Here is a 19,317-nt window from a genome sequence, read left to right on the forward strand (position 1 = left end):
TTTTTTTTAAGTTGTAGAATCATATGGCATGGAAGGAGGCCTTTCATTAAATCAAATCGATAGCCAACTTGAAGCAACTCCATTCATGTGCTCTCTCTAAGTCTGTACATTTACTTGTATAAATGGCTAGCCAATGTCTTTTGAAATCATTCATCATTTCTGCTTCTGCCACCCTCTTAGACAGCAAGTTCCATTCAGTAACTGTAGAAAATATGTTCTTTTAATTATTCCTTGCATTTCTTCCCAAAAACCTTAAGTCTCTGACCCATAGTCCCTGTATTACCAGCGAATAGAAACAGGTCATAGAGTCATCGGTCCAACGCATCCATGTCGACTAGCTATCCTAAATTAATGTAGTCCCATTTACCAGTGCTTGGCCCATGTGCCTCTAAATCCTTCCTATTAATATACTATCCCGATGCCTTTTTAAATGTTGGAATTGTACCTCTCTCCATCACTTCCTCTGGCAGCTCATTGCATACATATACAACTTTCTGTGTGCAAAAGTTGCCTCTTAGGTCCCTTTTAATCTTTCCCCTCACATCTTAAACCTATACCCTCTAATTTTGGTCTCTGCTACTCTGGGGAAATTCATCCTATCCGTCCCCCTCATGATTTTATAAACCTCTTATAGGTCACCCCCCAGCCTCCAACGCTCCAGGGAAAATAACCCCTACCTATTCAGCCTCTCACTACAGTTCAAACCCTCCAACTCTGGTAACATCTTTGTGAATCTTTCCTGAACCCTTTCACTTTTCACAACATCCTTTCTATAGCAGGGAAACCAGAATTGAACACAGTATTCCAAAGTGGCTTAATCAATGTCCTGTAAAGCCACAACATGTCCTCCCAACTCCTATACGCTTTGCATTGACCAATAAAGGCAAGCATACCAAATGCTTTCTTCACTACCCTGTCTGCCTGCGATTCCACTTTTGAGGAGCAATGAAGTTCAGACTTTTGTTTACTCTAAACCTGCCATAGTTTTGTATCTCTCTATGAAATTGTCCCTCAATTGTAACCCCAGCTTCTCAAACCTAATCCTTCATCCTTTGAAACTGTGGCAAAATATTTATATCTGCTGGTGTGACCTGTCTAAGTCCTTTTGTCGTTGTTTGAAATTATCTTCATTAGTAGCTGTATGTCTAGATTTTCCCCAAATTTCCAAGACCTGAGTAACTTACAACAACAAAAGATGCTGTTTTCTTGGCACTGACCCTTGGAGAACACTACTGTCTATTACCATCTAGGTAAAAATAATCATCTGCCACAACTCACTGTTTTATCCTTATGCCATTTTTTTTAAAATCCAAACTGACACTCATCACTTCCATGCACCTCAATTTGTTTATCTGCCCTTTGACTGGTACTTTATCCAAGCTTTCTTAAAATCTGTAAAGACAATATCAATTGTCTTTTTCCGTCATCAGCCTTCCCTATCAGTTAGGATAATGCACTATTGGAACAAAGTGATTGCACTAGAGATGATGGAGAGGAAATTCACCAGGACGTTGACTGGGCTGGAGCTATAAAGGTAAACCAGATAGGCTAAGATTTGGTTTTGTCAGAGCAGCAGAGTCCTGGGGTGACATAATTGAGGTGTGCACACCTCAATCATAGTAAACGGTTCAATAACCAGGCCACAGTTTTATGGTAAGGAGCAGGAGGTTCAGATGGAAATTGAATCGATGTTTTTCACCAATGGGTGGTGGATATTTGGAACTTACTCCCTAAAAGGGTGGTCAAGTCAGGAACCTTCAAGACATTTAAGAAGTACTGGAAAAAGCAAGGCATGTAAGTCTGCAGATGATGCAAAATGACATTAAAATATATAAATGCACCAGGACCAGCATGGACGGGATGGACAGAAGGACCTCTTTCCATGTAATGAAAGCTTTGGCTTCTAAGGAAATGAGCTGATTGTGCTTACCTAGCTGAAATTTCTCCAAGTGCTTGTGGATATTTCTTTCCTCTGATAATTATTTGTAAAACAATACCCACCATTGATGTTGAACTGATTGGCTTGTAGTCATTAGCAATGTCTTCACACTTTTTTTTTTCTTGATTTGGGATATGACATTTGTAATTCTCCAAGTCTTTGACACCCCCACAAAGCCAGGTAAAATTTGGAAGATTATGACAATTCATTCCATTATCTCTACACTTATTTCCTTAAGCAACATGGAATACAAGCGATCAGACCAGGCTATTTATCCAGTGTAAGCACAACCAGCCTTTCACCTCACTGTGTTCACCTTATCCATCACTGTTTATCACCACTCCTTCTGTTGATACTTTGTCAGCTTCCTCATCCACTATATACCCCAGGACAAATGACCTAAGTATTCTATACTGGCCATGCCCCTTGAAGCATTCATCACCTTCCTTGGCTCTAAAATACCCACCCCACTTCCTACTACTTGTGTACTATTTATATAGGGAAGATCTCTAGGTTCCATTTTACTTTAACTGCCCTCTGTACCTATTTTCAGTCTTTATCAGTGATGTTTTCTTGTTCACTTTTCCTCTCAATTTATCGGTCTGAATCCTCCGATATGGAGAGTAGTAAATAACTCACATTCTCAAAGCAACATCTTTAAATATTCAGGATAATGTTTTATGTAAGCAAAGGGATTTTGTACATGTCTTGCATCTTTTGCAAAAACAAAGGTCATGGAGACAGCCAAATTTTTCTTCATCTCAGAATGTCCCTATTTGGTCTGGGGATTAAGGTGATGTTTCATTGTTCTTGGTACATCTCCATGCCAGTTATGATCCGATCAGTCAGCACCCTATTCTTATGCTGTATAAATTGGTGTGTTTTTTTTGTCAAATCTATTTCTTGCCTCTTAATTCAGATGAAAAGTTTCAACGTATCTCCTTTCAACAATGATTAAGTTCTGTACTACCAAACATTTATTTTCAGCACTACTTAACCTGGCAACCAATTCACTTTAAAGATTAGATAGTAAAAACTTAAGTACTTAGACATTGGATGTTTATACTATCCTACTTAACTAAGATTTGGAGGTGCCGGTGTTGAACTGGGGTGTACAAATTTAAAAATCACAACACCAGGTTACAGTCCAACAGGTTTATTTTGATGAAGGAACAGCCCTCCAAAAGTTAGTGCTTCCAAATAAGCCTGTTGGACTATAACCTGTGTTGTGTGATTTTTAACTTTGTACTTAACTATGGCTACTGTTCCGCTTATGCTGCTTCCAGGATTTCCTCAGTAAAATGATGTTTCTATAGTGATGTTGCTCCTTTTCAGCTTGTTAAGACTGAAGAAGACAAAGGAAAAGAAAAAGACCAAAGGACTTGCCCGTCTTGCCTCAGGAACAAATGAGTAGGCTATTCATCCCTTTATCTTGTTCCACCATTGAGTGAGATCATGCTGTCTTTTTGCCTCACTCCATATACCTGTCTTTGGTCAATATCCCCTAATACCTTTGTAACAAAAATTTATCAATTTCAGATTTACAATTAACAACAACAATCCACTGTCATTTGTGTAAGAGAGTTCTAAATCATTAATACCCTTTTTTGTGTAGAAGTGCTTTCAAACATCTCTCATGATCAGGCCGGTTCTAATTCCCAGACTATTGCCCCTAGTTATGGAACCCCTAACTAGTGGAAATAGTTTATCTTTGTCTTTTCCTGTTAATATCTTGAGTCCGATTAGATCACCCCACAACCTCCTGAATTCCAGAGAAAACAGGCCTGATTTGTACAAAGTCTTCTCATAACATAATCCCTGCTGTCCCGGAATCATTCTTGCAAACCTACGTTTTACTCCCTCCAATGCCAGTATATCATTCCGAAGATGTGGTGCCCAGATCTGCTTGCAGTATTCCAAGTGGGGGCTAATCAGAGTTTTGTACAATTTCTGCATTCTTGTACTGCAACCTCCTAGATATAAATGCCAGCATTTCATGAGCTTTCTTGATTATTTTCTGCATTTGTTTGTGACACTTTAAAGATGTATCCTCCCAAATCTCTTTGGACATCCATTGTATTTAACTTTATTCCATCTAGAAAGTAACCTGATCTATCCTTTTGAAAAGGGATAATCACACACTTGCTTATATTATGCTCCCATTTGCCACAGTATTGCCCATTCACTTGTCAATATCCTTTAGTAATTTTATGCTGTCATCTGCATTTCTCACCAAAACTGATTTCAAATACACAATGCACAGAGTGACAGTGCACGTAACCTCTTATTTATTCTAATCTCGTTTCTGGCAGCCCTCTATTACAACTGCTACTGAGTCCTTGGCCTTCCAGGGCCGATGGAGCTGCAGGTCAATCCAATCAGTAGACAGCTGTTCTTCTGAGGGTGGTTCCACCTCCCAGTGAGTTTGCAGAGAGATGAAGGAGCCACTTTGCCCTTGTTAATGCTGGCTAAAGTGCATTTCTGTTGCATGTGTTCATGGTCTAAGATTTGAAAAGCCTGCAATTATTTTTTATACAACTTATGGCCTGTAGCTTCTGTGTCAGGATGTACATTTTTTTCAAATAGATACAATGAAGCAAGATATAGAAAGCATTTATCCACAAATATTACATGTTGCACCTTTGTCTTGGTAAAGTATTTATGTTTAGCAAAATGATCAAAAATCAGTTGTCATATTTTTAACGTTTTGTGATCTATTTCATATTCAAGAAGAATGAACAGAATAGAGGTCTTATTACATTGGCATGTTAAAGTTTCTTATTATCTCCGTTATACATTTGTAATTTATAGCGCGGTGTTCTGCACTGTGTGTGTGTTTATACTTTAGTATATTACACTGCCAACATTATTTTATTTATGGCAGCTGAAGGGAATGAAAAGATTACCATTTTAACCTTCAATTATCACAGGGCCATTATTTCTACAGAAATGGGGAATAGCAGTGTAAATAAAGGCAAATGTGTATGACCTTTGTATTTTATGTTTAAAAAGATTTGTTTTAATTGATACTGTACTAAGCATTCAACATTCTTTAAAACATATTGATGAGGTTGTTTTGATGACATTTGTTCAGTTCCTGAATGGAATTTTTGCTCATGATTTAAGAATCACTAAATTCTAAGTGTTTACTCTGGAAAGTTCATTTGTTTGAGCAGTTACATTACTTTTTAAAAATTATTTAGTAAAGCTGTAAACGTAATGGTACAAAAGGCCTGAATGGATTACAATCATTAGCAGAAAGAGTTTTTTTTTCAAGCAATAGATACTCCCAAGATTGAAGTTTGAGTCAAAACACAGGAAAATCTCAAGTCCTTGACAGAGGAAAACTAACGTATTACTCGCGAGACTAATGAAAAGAATGTTTTCCTTTTAGTGAGGAGAAAGCTCTTAAAAGCATAGCTGAAAGTTCCTAATACTCTATATAGAATTTCCTCATTAGATTTAATAATTTTAAGTATTGTTGCCCCTAACCCCTGCCAATGGTTGTGTTCTCTAAAATCTTTGGTAAACTAATGACATTTTCGACGGATATATAATAAAAATGTTTTCCTTCCATTTTGAAGCTTTAAGTGCTACTTCTAACGATGAGGTCGATGATGACGACGATGATGACAATGATATAGATGGCACAGATGACGAATCATTAGAGTGTGAAGATGACAGTGAACCAGAAGAAATAATAGATATGGTAAATAAAACAAAATATGCTTTAAAGCAACAGCATCGGGAACATTTTGTGAGAAGTAGAGGTAACTTTTCAGGTGTATAATTTGTCATCAAAACTAGAAGTTTACATTTGAATAAAAAATAGAAAAGGAATAGAAATAAAACATTTCTTTTCCTGAAAGTAAGCATATTTTAATGTTTGTAATACTATCCTCAAATAACATTGGTGTCAATAAAATGCCCTGTGAATGTGTGCAAGATCATCCGTGACGATTGTCTGCAGGAAGACAAATTGCCATAATGATAAAATATTTTCTGTATGTTTTCTTAAAATTTGTAAATTTATTACTTACAATGCAGTTGTAGGTTTTTTAGTGTCTCTCATTTCTATATTTGTTATCCGTATTGAACTTGTTTCTGAATTTTATTTTGACAGTCCCCAGTAACCTCTGAATCACAGAAACTAATAACACGCAATAAAAATTTGTAGACTTTATTTTTTCCAAAGATTTACAATTAGGATGCCCAAATACAACCATCACTGGTTTCACTTAAATAATGAGCCGGTATTATCAGAACAACAATAAATTTATCATGATAAAATGTCCCAGAGTGCTTCAGAAGAATATGATAAAATGAACTATGACAGCGAGCTGCTTCAGGAGATATTGGGCTGAATTTTTGCTCTGGTGAGGTGGAGGAATTGGAGATGATGAAGTTACAGTTATGCTGCACCATAAGGCATACCAGCCTTTCAATGAGGTGTTCCTCCCCAGTAATTTTAAAAGAAATGTTGAGTCCTGTAAACTGGCCATCTGCCAGTTCAAAAATTGAGAACACCTGATAGATCAGGATCCATGTATCAAATTGTAAGGACCTTCTCAAAGGAGTACAGGAGGCCAAAAACTCCAATCTAATTGGAATACCCTGCTATGAAAAATAGTCCATCACATTTACTTTTGCAGTGCTGGATACTGTTCAGGGCTTCCTGCTGACCTCTGAAAGCCCAAACTCTCCTGGCTGTCTTCTCTACCTAATTTGTGGCTGGCAACTGAGAATGAAAGAGCCCTCTTGCTTACCTTCCGATTTCAGCAAGGTCTACTTTCATGGCGGTTGTCGATCAATTAGTGCTGAGCAACCTCCAAATAATCCTCCACTCTTGGGAGCTTGCGTGCCAGCCTTAATTAGGTGTGACCACTTAATTGGATATCTTCCTCCAGTTGCTGTCTGGGTCATGTCACTGGTATCTTTGGGACTCACATTTTATCTCACAGGAGAGTTTGGAACCTAGGGAATGAAATTCTGCTTTTTTGATTGGATGATCAAAAGTATAATTACAAATGTGGGAAAGACAGGGCAGGTACAATGATAATTACAGTAATTAGTAGTAAATCCAGCTTGTCAGTGATATACACATCTAAAGAATAAATCAAAATAAAATAGATCTGTTAAGAAAAACAATGATATGTAAATGGCCAAAATGGTGTAATTTATAGTTGGAATGTCTGATGGTGATATGCTACATTGACGTTCACTTGAATGATATTGATTCTAATTGTTTGGATATAGACAGCTCTGTCTGTTTTTTAATTTGTTTGTGAGTATGGATGTTACTGTCTAGGTCAATGTTTATTGTCTATTCCTAATTGTTGTTGAGAAGGTGGTGACAAGCTACTTTCTTGAAGTGCTGCAGTTCTTAGAACTTAATGTTGATGCAGAGCTGATCTGAACTTTGGTATCAAGAATCTTGAACACAGAATGCAAAGGAACAATATACAACAAAGCATTAGGGGTTTTATAAACAAGAAATCAACACCTATCTACCTGCATTTTTTGCTATATAGTGCATTTCTTTCATTACCTTATATCTTCTTTTCCAAGAAGATCAGTTCATGTTCTGTTCTCATTTATTTGTTTCAGTGACTCTCCTTGGTCACATACTATACAACTCTATTTTACGTTGGCTGGAGAAATCTTATTCTTTTAAAATTTTATCAAAGTTTTAACTTCTATTTCCTGTCATTTTTTTAATTCTCTAAGCAATCTTAATAATCTTAATTTAGATCACCTTGATATTTATTTGCTTTTTTTTTCTAAAGAGAATGAGATTGACTTACTATTTTTTTCCCCATTTCTCTTTAAATTACCTCTAATTACATCTGTATCTGCACAAGGCTAAAAATCTACTTGCTGTGTTGGGCATGGTATGGTATCATTATCACATCTTGGAACACCATATTAGTGCATCAAGTGTTAGCAGATTGCTCACATGTGGAATATTCAGTTTAATGGTTAGAAATGATTTGTTGTGGAGGGATAATTTTGACCTTGAAAGCATCAAACCTGAGTGAACTCCTTACAAGAATGCCATGGTGAAGTGACATTGAAAGAATTTGCTGAACTGGATGCAAAAAACAATGCATTTAACATTGTAAAATTATTTTTTGATTGTCATTAAAGTATCTTTGGACAACCAATTCATTCAGTAAACCGTGCCACAATAATTTAATATGGTTTATCGATTTTCTTTTTTAAATTACTTTTCTGGCAACCCAGGCTGGCAATTCACATTTTAAACTCATTTTGCACTAAGTGATATATGGGTCAAACCACATTTTTTTGGAAGCTTCTCTGGTTAACGTATATACCATTTTGTACACAATAGTACACTAAACTACAGAAAAAATATTGATTATTAACTCAGCAAAAACCTCATATCATACATCTGAGATCTTGTCGGAGGTTCATCTCCCTCTCCAAACTGTTTCTTGTTTCCTTGACTTAAAGGAGATGTGTAGAAGAGTCTTATGAAGCCCAGCAACCGTAAAGCCATACAAAGTACTTTTATGTTTAGCCATTTTGTAATTTGTATTTGTAATTAACCTTAAATTCAGATTTCATGCCTAAAAATAATTTTCTAAAATGTTAAATGTGTTATTGATGAGAGTGGCAAGATCTCAGGCTCACCAAGTAACCATGCCCCCTTCCTCTCCGTTTCTCTTTCCCTCACACCCCTCAAAGAAAATGTGAATACACAAATATACATGCATGCGTGAACAATAGCAACTAAATAACCATTAGCCATTGTAAGTAAACACTTCTTACTGCCGCAGGCATCTTAGCACCAGGGAGATGTAAAAAATCTAACAGCTGGAGTTGGTATTGTGGTGTGTTTAACTGATCCAATATAACCAATTTTCTTCATAATCTAGAAGGATGATCAAGAGACTTGTTCTAAAAAGGAAATGGAAGAGAAAACCATAAATATAGAAATTCCAGACATTTTGAAAAAGAAACTTGAGGATGATTGCTATTACATCAACAAAAGAAAAAAGGTATATTTCCTATTGGAAAAAGTGAGGACTGCAGATGCTGGAGATCAGAGCTGAAAATGTGTTGCTGGAAAAGTGCAGCAGGTCAGGCAGCATCCAAGGAGCAGGAGAATGAGCCTGAAGAAGGGCTCATGCCCGAAACGTCGATTCTTCTGCTCCTTGGATGCTTCCTGACCTGCTGCGCTTTTCCAGCAACACATTTTCAGCTCTATATTTCCTATTGTACAGCATACCATTTTAAAAGTTTTTTTTCATCTTTTGCATCGATGTTAAAAATGTTTGCCAATATTGAAAGGATATGTATTTTAAGTGTAGGTCTGCCAGAAGCACCTTCTGAGGGTAAGCAATGTGAAGTTTCGGAAGTTGACTTTTCCATAATGAACACGTTTTAGTATAGCCAATTGTAACTATGTATGTTTTGATGATGTATACTATAATTTACTCCACTTGCCTTACCGTGGTTATGTTAAGGCAGTATTAATGGTTTATTGTATAAACATATTGTAAGAAATGCACCCATAGCATGCATATCATCCATGGGAGACCATGTTCAACCACTGTACAAATGCTTTATCTTTCTGCAGATCTTGTACATACTTACAACTGACTTTAAAAAAAAACCTTGTCACACTCGGACGTCACAAAGTGCCTCATGATCCATTACATTTTGAGTTGGTTGAGCTGAAGTATAGTAGCACCCATTCCATGACGAGCATCTCTCAATCAATAAAAAGCTGTTTCTCTATGAAGACATGATATTACTTATTCTGTTGTACAAACTATCTTATATTTAACCATAACCATTAATGTCACTATTACAAGATACAAAAATCTAATTGTTATAAGCCACTTTTGAAAGAAAAAGTCCACCAGTTGTGATAACCATTACAGTTGTAACAATAACAACCTTGAAAACTGTGACATAAATGGGTTATAGTGTAATATTGGAGCTAATGGCCTTCCATTACACATCTCTTAATTTTTATTTTCATTGACTTAATACTAAACAGCTGGATCCAGTATCTGGATATTTAGATTGGTATACAGTATTCCTGTTTAAGTCATTACTTTGGGACAATTATGGCACTTTCAGGTTTTAACTTGGATTATGCTTAATGTTCATTTTCAAATGCTTATAACTTTAAAAGTTACAGATTAGTATAAAATTGTGGATAATCTATTTTTCAGTTGGTGAAGCTTCCATGTCAGACGAACATTATTAATATTTTGGAATCCTATGTGAAACATTTTGCAATTAATGCAGCCTTTTCAGCCAATGAAAGGTGTCGTCATCATCAGAGTAATTCACAGATTCCAATGAATCCTCATTACATTCCACCTGAGAAAAAGTAAGTCTACATAATGGGTTTTGGAAATGGAAAAATATACTGGTCAGCAACAATGAAAGATTTAGCCATTCATTTTACATTGAACTTCATTAGCCATTTGCACTGGAACCTGAAATAATTAGAAATCCAAAACTGCAGGGGATTAGGAATATTAATCAAACAAATTGAAGAATTGTTACTGTGTGACATTCAATCTGAACAGGTAAAATTACTTACAACAATCATAATTAAAATTTGAATGGCTTTGTAAAAAATTATTTTTTAGTGTCAGTAATGTTTTTGTTAATGAATAAGCTTTAATGTACTTTAACAGACAAGTTTTATTTTTTTCTCTGGCATGTTGAGTTGTTGTCTATCATGTAAATATCCCAACTTTACTTTTTTTCCATTTATTCAATGCTTTGAGATACCTTTTGGAGCAAAGCTTGAAGAAGAGTAGAATTTGAAGTTGCTGGCTTTATTTACTCCTTAATAACTTCAGAACTGATGGTTTCACTATTATATTTACTGCAACATCTGACCAAATAAATAAACAAGGCTCTTGTTGAGTAATGAAATATTTTCTATTCTGCAGTGTTGAACTTTGTAAAGAAATGGTGGATGGTTTAAGAATCACATTTGACTTTACACTACCCATGATTTTGCTCTACCAGTATGAACATGCTCAGTTCAAGAAGGTCACTTCATCTAAGTTCTTTGTTCCAATCAAGGAAACCCTGTCAAATGTTAGGTAAGTTCTCTTTTGCCTGAGGATATGAGATCATCACAGCTCATTTTATTGTGGTGATGTGAAGGGGATTTTAAATAAATTACATTGGTACCCATATCAAAGTACGGAGCTTCTGTTTGAACTATATTCCGTGACTTTATAAGGAAAATTCCCCACGTTACAGGGAAACAAAAACAGCAAGAATTACTTCAATCTTTATAGGACTGTTCACATTCTCAATGTCCTAAAACACTTTAAAGCTCGTGAATTGGAAATGTAATCACATTTGTTGATTAATGCAATAACCAGTTAGCCAGTTCACACACAGGTCCTACAAGCAGCAAGTGAAGTAAAGGGTCAGTCAAACTGGTAAAGTGGTGTCATTTGCGGAATGAATTTTTATTTCAGAACACACAAAATGTTCTACCGTTCAATTACTGCCATGGAATCTTTCTGTCCACTTGAATTTTTGAACATTTCTTTCAAAAGATGGTACCTCCGACGAAGTAGCACTCTCTCAGTGCTTGCCTATCCTGTGCTATGTGCTTGAATCCAAAATCATCTGATGTGGATGAACCAAGATTACCCTTGTTGCAAATACTTCTAGCAACTCTTTGAGAAGGAACAAGCTGTTAATATTTATATGGTCCTGTATTTTTGAATTTCATATACTCCCACTTCACTTCAATGTTATTATTTCATTGGAAATGTGCATATTATAGCAAAGTATATATTTGTGTTTTCCCTGTTCCCAAATAGGTGATAAGAGATCTTACATGCTATTGATGAAACATTTATTTTGATCTTGGTTCCAATTCTTGACAATATTTGCACATTGGTTATGTCATTATTAACGTATTGTTTTCCAAACACCATTATTACTTTCACCAGCAATGCAGAAATGGCACAGGAAGATACAGCTCTCAGTACCCTTTGCTGTGATGTACTTGTTATTTTTTTCCTGTAAGATGGCACATATTTTTGTGAGCAGAAGCTGTTGTTTATAGTTGGGGATTTATTTCAAAGCTAAGGTGTGCTCACAATGTTGTTAGTTCTGTTTGAACATTTTTACTGCTTTTTGGTGATAGTATCAATCTACTGAAGTATATTGGTCTGATGTATGTACTACACTCGGCCATGATTGATTAGATTAGATTACATTACATTACATTACATTACAGTGTGGAAACAGGCCCTTCGGCCCAACAAGTCCACACTGACCCGCCGAAGCGCAACCCACCCATACCCCTACATTTACCACTTACCTAACACTACGGGCAATTTAGCATGGCCAATTCACCTGACCTGCACATCTTTGGACTGTGGGAGGAAACCGGAGCACCCGGAGGAAACCCACGCAGACATGGGGAGAACGTGCAAACTCCACACAGTCAGTCGCCTGAGGTGGGAATTGAACCCAGGTCTCTGGCGCTGTGAGGCAGCAGTGCTAACCACTGTGCCACCGTGCCGCCCAAAGTCTGCTTTGACAAAGTCATTTTTAATTTAAGAGTGTGCAATAGTTTATTCTTTTGTATTAATATACTGTACAATGATACTTAACATATGCAGCTTTCAAACAAAGATTAACACCTGCTTGCAGGCATTATTTACTGCTAATTAAATAAAACCAGCTTGTTTTGCAAATTTCATGTTCCGTTTCAGAGTTGGGAATTATTTTCATTTGTATTGAAGTCCTGCCTGGAAACATCTTTTAGTTGCAAACTCAAATGTTAACACTATCAATGTTTACCCATAAGTGAATAAGGGATGATTTAATATTTTTGACAGGGATCAGTGCACTGGATAGATAGAACATTTATCACCAGTTTTATTTAATCAACTAGTACTTTGCTAGAGTAAGTAACTTCCAAAAATAGAAAATTTAATAGATTTTATGATCTTGATAAAATAGAGATATTTATTTTTCCAAGAACCGAACTAGCTACAAAAATCATATTTGGTAGAAGTCGGTTTTACAGTCTTGAATTGTTAATCTTTTCAGCATTTATTTTGTCAGGAATACTTGGAATGAAAATTTTTGCAAAATGGCAATAATGGAGGCAAGATTACCGCCTTTTCATGAGAGATTGAGAGGAGCATGGGCTGGGTAGGTGGAAGAATAGTTAAAGGATTCTGTAAGTGTGTTTAAAATAAGATGTGAGGTCAGAAACTGTATGGACAGACTAAAGAAAATTACACAATTGTTGGCATTGCTACACTGTGCAAGATATTAGAAATTTGCTGGTGGGGAAATCTCTCGACAGTTTAGAAAAAAAATAAAATCATCAGGATGTCGATTTGTGTGATATTAACTATCTCAAGATTGATGCAAATTAAAGGGTCAAAATGGGAAAAGCTTTTTATACAACATCCAAGACTGCTTTCCGATCAGTACATTTATCGTCCAACAAGGAAAGAAGCATTGCTTGAGATAGTTCTAGAAAATGAAGTGGAATACATAACTGATGTCAGAATAGTGAAATAATTGGATAAATAGTGACCCGAATATTTGTTAGGGTCAGTGTAAAAAAAGAATATAAAAGGTTAATGAAGTGTTTGGGATAAAGGTGCTGGGGCAAAAATAAAATGCAATGTACAGTAAGAGTCCTGGTAGAATTAAATCACCTTGCCTATAATTAATGATCCAAGTTAGTGAATCCCAAAATATGAAAGGGAGAAAATACAAACTACATATATTCCTTTAAGCCAAAAAGGGATAGTTTCAACAAAAGTTTTCATTCATAAATTGAGATTAAAATTAGACTGAAATTTATGTTGTAAGCATGGGAAGAAAAGGATAATGAAAGATTATAATGTCATGAAATATGGGAAGTGTTTGGGAGGTGAAGGTGCTATAAGAGAAAAATAAAGAAACGTTATCAGATATGTAAAAGGTGATAACAAAGGCTTTGATAAATGTAAAAAGTAAGAGTTGTTTAGAGAATATAGTTCACTGTATACATTATTTTGGTTTTCCTAACAAGGATCATTGTTCACTTTGGCATTATAGCTGTGTGTTTATGTGTGTCAGTTCTCAATATGTCTGATGGTGTGGTACTTCATCTGTTTTTTTCTCTGTTTACTTAAAAATTGCATCTAATTAAATTCTTATTTTGCTTATTAAATAATAGACCTCAAAAGGAACATTCACCAAGTCCTCCTCCTCTTTTGAACCCGTCAACACCACAATCCACAGATAGTCAGCCGTTGTCGGGAGATCCTGCAACACCAAAGAGACGGAAAATTGATCCTGAATCTGTTCAATCATTGAGGCGATCAGCACGGCATGCATCAGGGTGTGACAGGCTGTCTGAAAGCAGTGCCTCCCCACAGTCAAAGCGCCGCTTTTATGAACCTGCCCAAATGCCCAGACTGCTTTTACACTTGGAGAAAAGTAGGTATTTAACACTTTAACTGTAAGTTTGTGATGATCTTAATTGAAAAGACATCCTTTTCCAGGTTGCACCTGTGAATATTTTTGCTGTGGTGATCGTAGGCCACCTTTTTATTAAAGATAATTGGTGACATAGCCATGGTTAATTGTAGGATATTGCAATTTAAACCAATGGTATCAATGGTTTTGAAGTGTATGGTTTTAGTAAGGTAAGATGTTAGATTTGGCCAAGTATATGAGATTGGGCGTGGTTACAGGCAGTCACTAGGTTGTGAACAGATTCTGTCCTTGACGGTCTCTTTGCAAGTCAATTTATATGCAGGTCAGAACACAATGCAGGGCAATATGAAGTAGATGTTCGTAAGTACAGAAAATGTTTATATGTTGGATCTTTTAAATTTGCACTCTGTATGGAACCACCTTCATAAGGATGAGTGTTCGTAAGTCAGATGTTTGTAAATCTATTCTTCTACCTTCTGGAACTGGCTTCCAATCTGATAGCGTGGATGTCTTCCTTGTATGCCTTTAGTGATCCTCTACGTGGATTTGTCTGTTTATTTCCAACTGGTCAAAGTCCCAAAGCACTGACTTGTCAATTTCACTGAAAGATGCCTCATGTAAAGAAGGTTTGATCAGAGCGCTATGTAACTTTACCATGATGTCTTGAGGCTAGTAGTAGAAATAACATTTTACTTGCTTATAGCTGTTCCACATGATCCCCATATCCTTTCTTGTTTCCTGATTAGGTATTCCCACACATTCAGTGATCTCCTTGTGGATCTATTTCCCCAAATCGTGTAACACCTTCAACTTAACTATATTGAACTTCACCTGCGACTAAATTGGCCAATTGCAAACTTTATCTGACTTCTTTTGCAGGTTGCTGATTGTTTTGTACTGTCAATATTTTCCTCTGTGAACTTGACAGCATTGAAATGGGTTTCTGTATATTGGTCATTAATACAGATCAGGCACAGTAGGGACTCAGCCAAGACCCTGGGAAATTTCGCTTGCAGGAAATAACCAGTATTTCTCTTTTATGATGGCCACATGTGCCAAACTCTGTTTTCATTTCATGGAATTGTTATGACTTCCTTCAATGTTGAATTTTATGATTGTACTAGTTTTTCTCATAAGAATGCTGAAAATAAGTTGCACATTTAAACTGTTTTAAGATATTAGTGTGCTGGAGAATTCTAGAGGAGAAAGTGAGGGCTGCAGATGCTGGAGATCAGAGCTGAAAATGTGTTGCTGGGAAAGCGCAGCAGGTCAGGCAGCATCCAGGGAACAGGAGAATCGACGTTTCATAAGCCCTGAAGAAGGGCTTATGCCCGAAACGTCGATTCTCCTGTTCCTTGGATGCTGCCTAACCTGCTGGAGAATTCTGCTTGGAGGTAACATCTTGTGCCCTGTCCTTTTTTCATTTTGCTAACTTTATGAAATGAAAGTTTATTTTTGTTTCATTCAAATGTATTTTAAAGAAACACCAGTCCACAGTGGCTCTTCCTCTCCTGTCACCCTCACACCTAGTAAAGAAGGGGTTACAGTGTTTGACTGCAGGAGGAGTAATGAACTGAATGAGGTAGGAGTTCCTAATCTCTTTTTTCTTGGCTCTGGATATGTGTATATATTATTTAAAAAGACCATTTGTCGTACTTCTTTCTGATTTTGTATGTTATTATTGCGAACCTGTTTCTGCCTTCCACAAAAGCAATCCATGCTTTAGTAATTGCCATTGTTACAAGTCAACACTTTTTTGCACTTCTACTAGCCAATGAGAAACATTCCAGTTGTATTATTTTATATTTAGCCGGAACTCATTTGGGATTACATAGCCAGTTAATGATGACAACCATTTTACAAGCACACTCATTCCAAGGAAGAGGAAGATTCTTGGAAGAGCAATTGATGGTGTAGCCCACTATACAAATTGGAATCCATTCTTAAGAGAGAAGAGCGCTTAGAAAAGTGGAGGTGCTCAACCAGAGCATTTCAGATTGTGCGCTGAAATGATCTATAGTTCTGCAGTTAATAATGATACAAATATGCCATCTAAAAGAGGGCAGAATCAGAGGATGCATGAAGGTGTAAAGAGCTGAATGAGGTTGTGGCAACAGAATGAGGCAAGGACTTATTTATAGGTGGCAAGCATTTCAGTTAATAGTGAAATGAAACTAAGTATGGGATAATGTGTATTTCTATAGATAGATAGGATAAGTATGACAGAGCTCATGCTGAAACGACTAATTGTATAGCAACAAATTATTTATTTGAATTTGTCACAATATTTTAAACTATATTCATGCAGCTTTAGAATGAGGTTATTTGATGAATCAACACATTTTTAGGATGACAGCTTTGATTGAGTTTTGTATTCGAATTGTGAAATTAACCTTGGGTCAAATTACAGTTTCCTTGTTTGCCTTTTTCAAAATTCTGTAGAATAAACGTCCTGTAACAATATGGAGGGTAGTTTGAAAAACTTTGCAGTTATGGTTCACTTGTTTATGAAAGAGACAGACAACTTGGACAAATGTAGTTTTTTCAGAAATATTCAATATCAAGAGTGGGCATAGTGGCTGTGTGGTTAGCACTGCTGCCTCACAGCACCAGGGACCTGTGTTCGAATCCACCCTCTGGGTGGTTGTGTGGAGTTTGCATGTTTTCCTCGTGTCTGCGTAGGTTTCCTATGGGTACTTTGGTTTCAACCCACAGTTCAAAGGTGTAGAGATAAGGTGGTTTGGCCTTGTTAAATTCCCATAGTGCCCAGTGATGTGCAGGCGAGATGGATTAGCCATGGGTAATGCAGGGTTACAGGGATAGGGTAAGGGGGGTGGGTCTGGATGAGATGCTCTTTGGAGGGTCAGTGTGGACTCAATGGACCAAATGGACTGCTTCCGCTCTGTAGGGATTCTATAATTCTAAGAAACACAAGGAATTTTATTGCCCAATCTGTTCAGAGTGGACTAGAGATTAATGTAGACACAGGAATAGGCCAGAAGGCCCTTTGAGACTAAAGCTCTGCCATTCAATAGAATTATGGCTGATTCTCTAATGCAAAGCCGTATTTCTGCTTTCTCCACAGCGCAATTGTCATACTCAAAAAGAAGTAAAGTGAACCTAAGTTTTTCATAGTCTGTTACTTAACAAATTTTAAAGGGAAAAGATTGACATCTTTGGGTAGAAGTTGACTGAAAGCCAATTTGTCCATTTGAAGTCTGTCCACAACCATGGTTGGCTAATTTATATAATTACAAGACTTCACTCCCTTACTCAGAAAGAAGTCCTACCCTCAGAAGCTGTGGCTAAGCTGATTGATTGGCAGTGTCCTCACTCCTGGTAGCTGCAGAGCTCAATAGCTGCCAGGATTGTAATAGTAAGCACGAAGAGTATCCTAGCTGCTAAGAAAAGCAAATCTCAGGCATTTTATACTGGAGGTGGATGGGTGGGGCAATTTTGTTGAAACCTGGTGGAGGCATGTAATATTCAATGCTTTAATTAAAGGTGACATTGCTAAATATAAAGTAAGAGAAAATTATGAAAAATACTCAACTGGATGGCATGTGACATAACTGAAGAAGTAGCCAGTATAATGTTAGGGAAAATGCAATGTGTGTAGGTTATTAGGTAGGTTGGAAAAGCATTTCATCATGTACCAGACTAGTGGAGAGTGTACTATATCGAATTAAGAGGAAATTAGCCAATTCAATTAAATACTGATAGGAAGGGAGAAAACCAAGTTGAAGGACTATTTCAAGATGTATGTCAGTGATTTAAATATAGTGGCTAGGAGTGTCTGGATTTGAAGATTATACTTGAACTAAAAGTTCAGTAAATAATTCAGAGATCTAAAGAAATCTGCTAGATGTCCTTTTATCACTTTAAAATTTCCAATAATTCTACCTAGAAGTCTACTTTTTTGTTTTGAACTTGAGAAATGTAGAGAATAGAGAATATTTCTTAGTAGTATCAGCCTAAAATGTTTAGACTTGTCAATGCAAGCAGATATAAACTTGGCTATTTTAAGCATAATATATTTCAGTTCATTGCATTTACAGTATGAAATTGGAATTGTAAAGTTGGCTAACAGATTGAGTCTTGGTGTTTAAGATTTAGCAAAATAAATCTTGAACAAGATCAAGTAGACAGGTATGAAGTATACCAATATGCTTTTCAAATGTTATCACATTGAGGAGTCTTGGTGTAAATTGGAACTGATTTTAATCTGTTGAAAAGTTGTTACCTAAGCTATTAATTTAGTCATTGCATATGACTTGAAAACTGAGTTTTGTGTTGGTCTAACAGGTTTTGTCTTGGAAAATGATGCCAGATAATTATCCACTGATTGAACAGCCTCCTGCACCCTCTTATATCTATGGAGCTCACCACCTTTTGCGACTGTTTGGTAAGTCATCATGCATTATTATTTTCAGTGGATGAAACTGAAAAGGCAGAATTTACTTCCACACGGTGGCAGTTTAAGTTTTCCCGTGGAATTATGTTATTCTTGGCTTATTATGTATTCATACAAGGATAAAATACCAAAATTTGTGGACACTGAGGTCTGCCTCCTGCTGTGATCTTCCGGGTTCCAAATCTGGATGCCATGTTTAAAAGGCACGAAGACAACACTTCAGTTTCTGTAACTCAGGAGCATCACTGAACCTCTGCTCATCACCCCCACCGACCCTTGGAAATATCAAAGATTAGGCAAAAAAAAGGAGGCACTGTACTTTAGTGATGCAACCCTACAGGCTGTGCTGAAGGCTGATGTAGGAGAAGAAAAGTTATTTTCCCTATGGATGGTAATAAGACACGATCCTGACTAATAAAGACATTCCTGACAGAAGTAACTGAGGAATTCAGTTGCTTTGGGCAGCTTAAAAGTACTTGGCTTCAGTGCCGCA

The 19,317-nt window shown here is 36.6% G+C and overlaps 1 protein-coding gene across 8 annotated transcripts in view; it reads left to right on the forward strand.

Moving 5' to 3' along the window:
- The window catches only part of LOC122555022 (MSL complex subunit 3-like), a 48,636-nt gene that overhangs the window by 16,339 nt on the left and 12,980 nt on the right, over positions 1-19,317 (forward strand). For 4 of the 8 annotated variants that reach the window (XM_087992954.1, XM_087992953.1, XM_087992955.1 and 1 more), the window contains 8 exons: positions 5,524-5,648; positions 8,839-8,961; positions 10,147-10,307; positions 10,882-11,037; positions 13,019-13,123; positions 14,148-14,410; positions 15,892-15,992; positions 18,716-18,815. In XM_087992954.1, the coding sequence (XP_087849080.1) occupies positions 5,524-5,648; positions 8,839-8,961; positions 10,147-10,307; positions 10,882-11,037; positions 13,019-13,123; positions 14,148-14,410; positions 15,892-15,992; positions 18,716-18,815 (1,134 nt within the window). The remainder of the gene's footprint in view (positions 1-5,523; positions 5,649-8,838; positions 8,962-10,146; positions 10,308-10,881; positions 11,038-13,018; positions 13,124-14,147; positions 14,411-15,891; positions 15,993-18,715; positions 18,816-19,317) is intronic. The other 4 variants (XM_043700609.2, XM_043700608.2, XM_043700615.2 and 1 more) reach the window with 2 other exon arrangements.

This window comes from Chiloscyllium plagiosum, unplaced genomic scaffold (genome assembly GCF_037043375.1).
Source record: "Chiloscyllium plagiosum isolate Xiang-an unplaced genomic scaffold, Cpla_swu_hap1 HiC_scaffold_12, whole genome shotgun sequence".
NCBI lineage: Eukaryota > Metazoa > Chordata > Chondrichthyes > Orectolobiformes > Hemiscylliidae > Chiloscyllium > Chiloscyllium plagiosum.